We start from the raw sequence: 1,404 nt of genomic DNA on the forward strand, positions 1-1,404 counted from the left end.
GCAGAACCTCAGAGACCTGCAGAACCTCAGAGACCTACAGAACCTCAGAGACCTGCAGAACCTCAGAGACCTGCAGAACCTCAGAATCCAAAACACAAATTATAAAACTAAAGTTGGATTTGAACAGACTGATCTAGGGGGTTAGGGTTTGGGCTGGTTTTTGTCCCCATGAGGACATCTGGTCCCATCACCTGTCTCACCTGTTTGGTCAACAACAACACTTGATGTTGCCATGGTTACCCGAAGCTTCATGAAAGCAGGTCAGACTGTGACCTGAACAGGTGACTTGTTTACGTTTTTTTCCACTGCAGCACATTAATTATAAAAAACAMACAAACAAGCAAAACTGATTTTTGAATAGAATTATTTTTCTAACAGTGATTTCTCTAACGTTTCTTTAAATACTTATTGTTGTAAAAACAGGTTTAAAGCCCTGAACGGCCTCCAGAACCCCCTGTAGCCTCGTTAGCATCAGTTAGCATCAGTTAGCTTCAGCTAGCTTCCTACCTGCTCCACGGTGGCCGGGTCCATGAACTGCAGCCGGGCCGCGTTCTCGTACTCGTCCTCGCTGTTGTTCCCGGCTCCTTCCTCCGTGTCCTGGCTGGAGCCCACACCTCCCGGTCCGGTCACCCCGGGCTGGCCTCCCCCGGCCAGAGCCGCTACCACCCCCCCGGAGCAGGTGCCCGCCTGCCGCCGCCTCTTGCTCAGCCCGGGCCCGGAGCAGCAGCCGCCGATCGCTCCGCCGCATCCCACCACACCGGCAGACACCACCAGCTCCCCGCGGGAGCCGGGGACCATCCCGCCGCTACTGTCTCTGCCGTCGGCCGGGCCCACCGGGGACACGGAGCCGACGGGCGGCGGAGAGGCCTGCTGCGGCCGGGAGCTCGCCTCGATGCTCCGCCTGTCCTCTCTGGCGGACGGAGGAGCGCTCTGGTAGGACCAGGGCGGAGGGGAAGCTCTGGGCCGGGTTCCGGTGCGCCCGGCGTGCGGGTGCGGGTGCTGGTGGGGGTCGGGCCCGCTCCGTCGATCGCTGTCATCGGCGTGGTCCGAGACGCCGACCCCGGAGCTGGGCTTCTTCTTGGGGAGGATCGTCATGGTGGCCGAGCGTGAGGCGGTCAGAGGGGGACGAGTCCTCCGTTCTGGATCAAAAGTGTCGGTTTGTTCGGCTTCCGGACGGACCGTTCGGCTCCAAACACCGAGTTAAGACCCTTACCGAACCCGAACGGTCGAAAAAACAACAGCTGGGTTCCGGTTCGACGGCGGAGGGAACAAAAACAAACAGCGTCTCCTTCTTCCCGTTCTCCAAAACATCAACACAGGCAGACGGTGCGTAGTGACGTCACATCCTGTCCGTTACGTCCGGACGTTGATCTGACCTTTAGCACAGAAGAAACTGTTCTGTTT

The 1,404-nt window shown here is 58.3% G+C and overlaps 1 protein-coding gene across 1 annotated transcript in view; it reads right to left on the reverse strand.

Annotated features, from left to right (window-relative positions):
- The window catches only part of otud5a (OTU deubiquitinase 5a), a gene marked incomplete in the record, with an annotated part of 31,340 nt that extends 30,019 nt beyond the window's left edge, over positions 1 to 1,321 (reverse strand). Inside the window, 1 exon segment of the mRNA XM_014030122.1 lies at positions 508 to 1,321. Coding sequence (XP_013885576.1) covers positions 508 to 1,095 — 588 coding nt within the window.
- Between the last annotated feature and the right edge of the window lie 83 nt (positions 1,322 to 1,404).

The sequence above is a fragment of the Austrofundulus limnaeus genome, unplaced genomic scaffold, assembly GCF_001266775.1.
Source record: "Austrofundulus limnaeus strain Quisiro unplaced genomic scaffold, Austrofundulus_limnaeus-1.0 Scaffold1002, whole genome shotgun sequence".
Classification (NCBI taxonomy): Eukaryota; Metazoa; Chordata; class Actinopteri; order Cyprinodontiformes; family Rivulidae; genus Austrofundulus; species Austrofundulus limnaeus.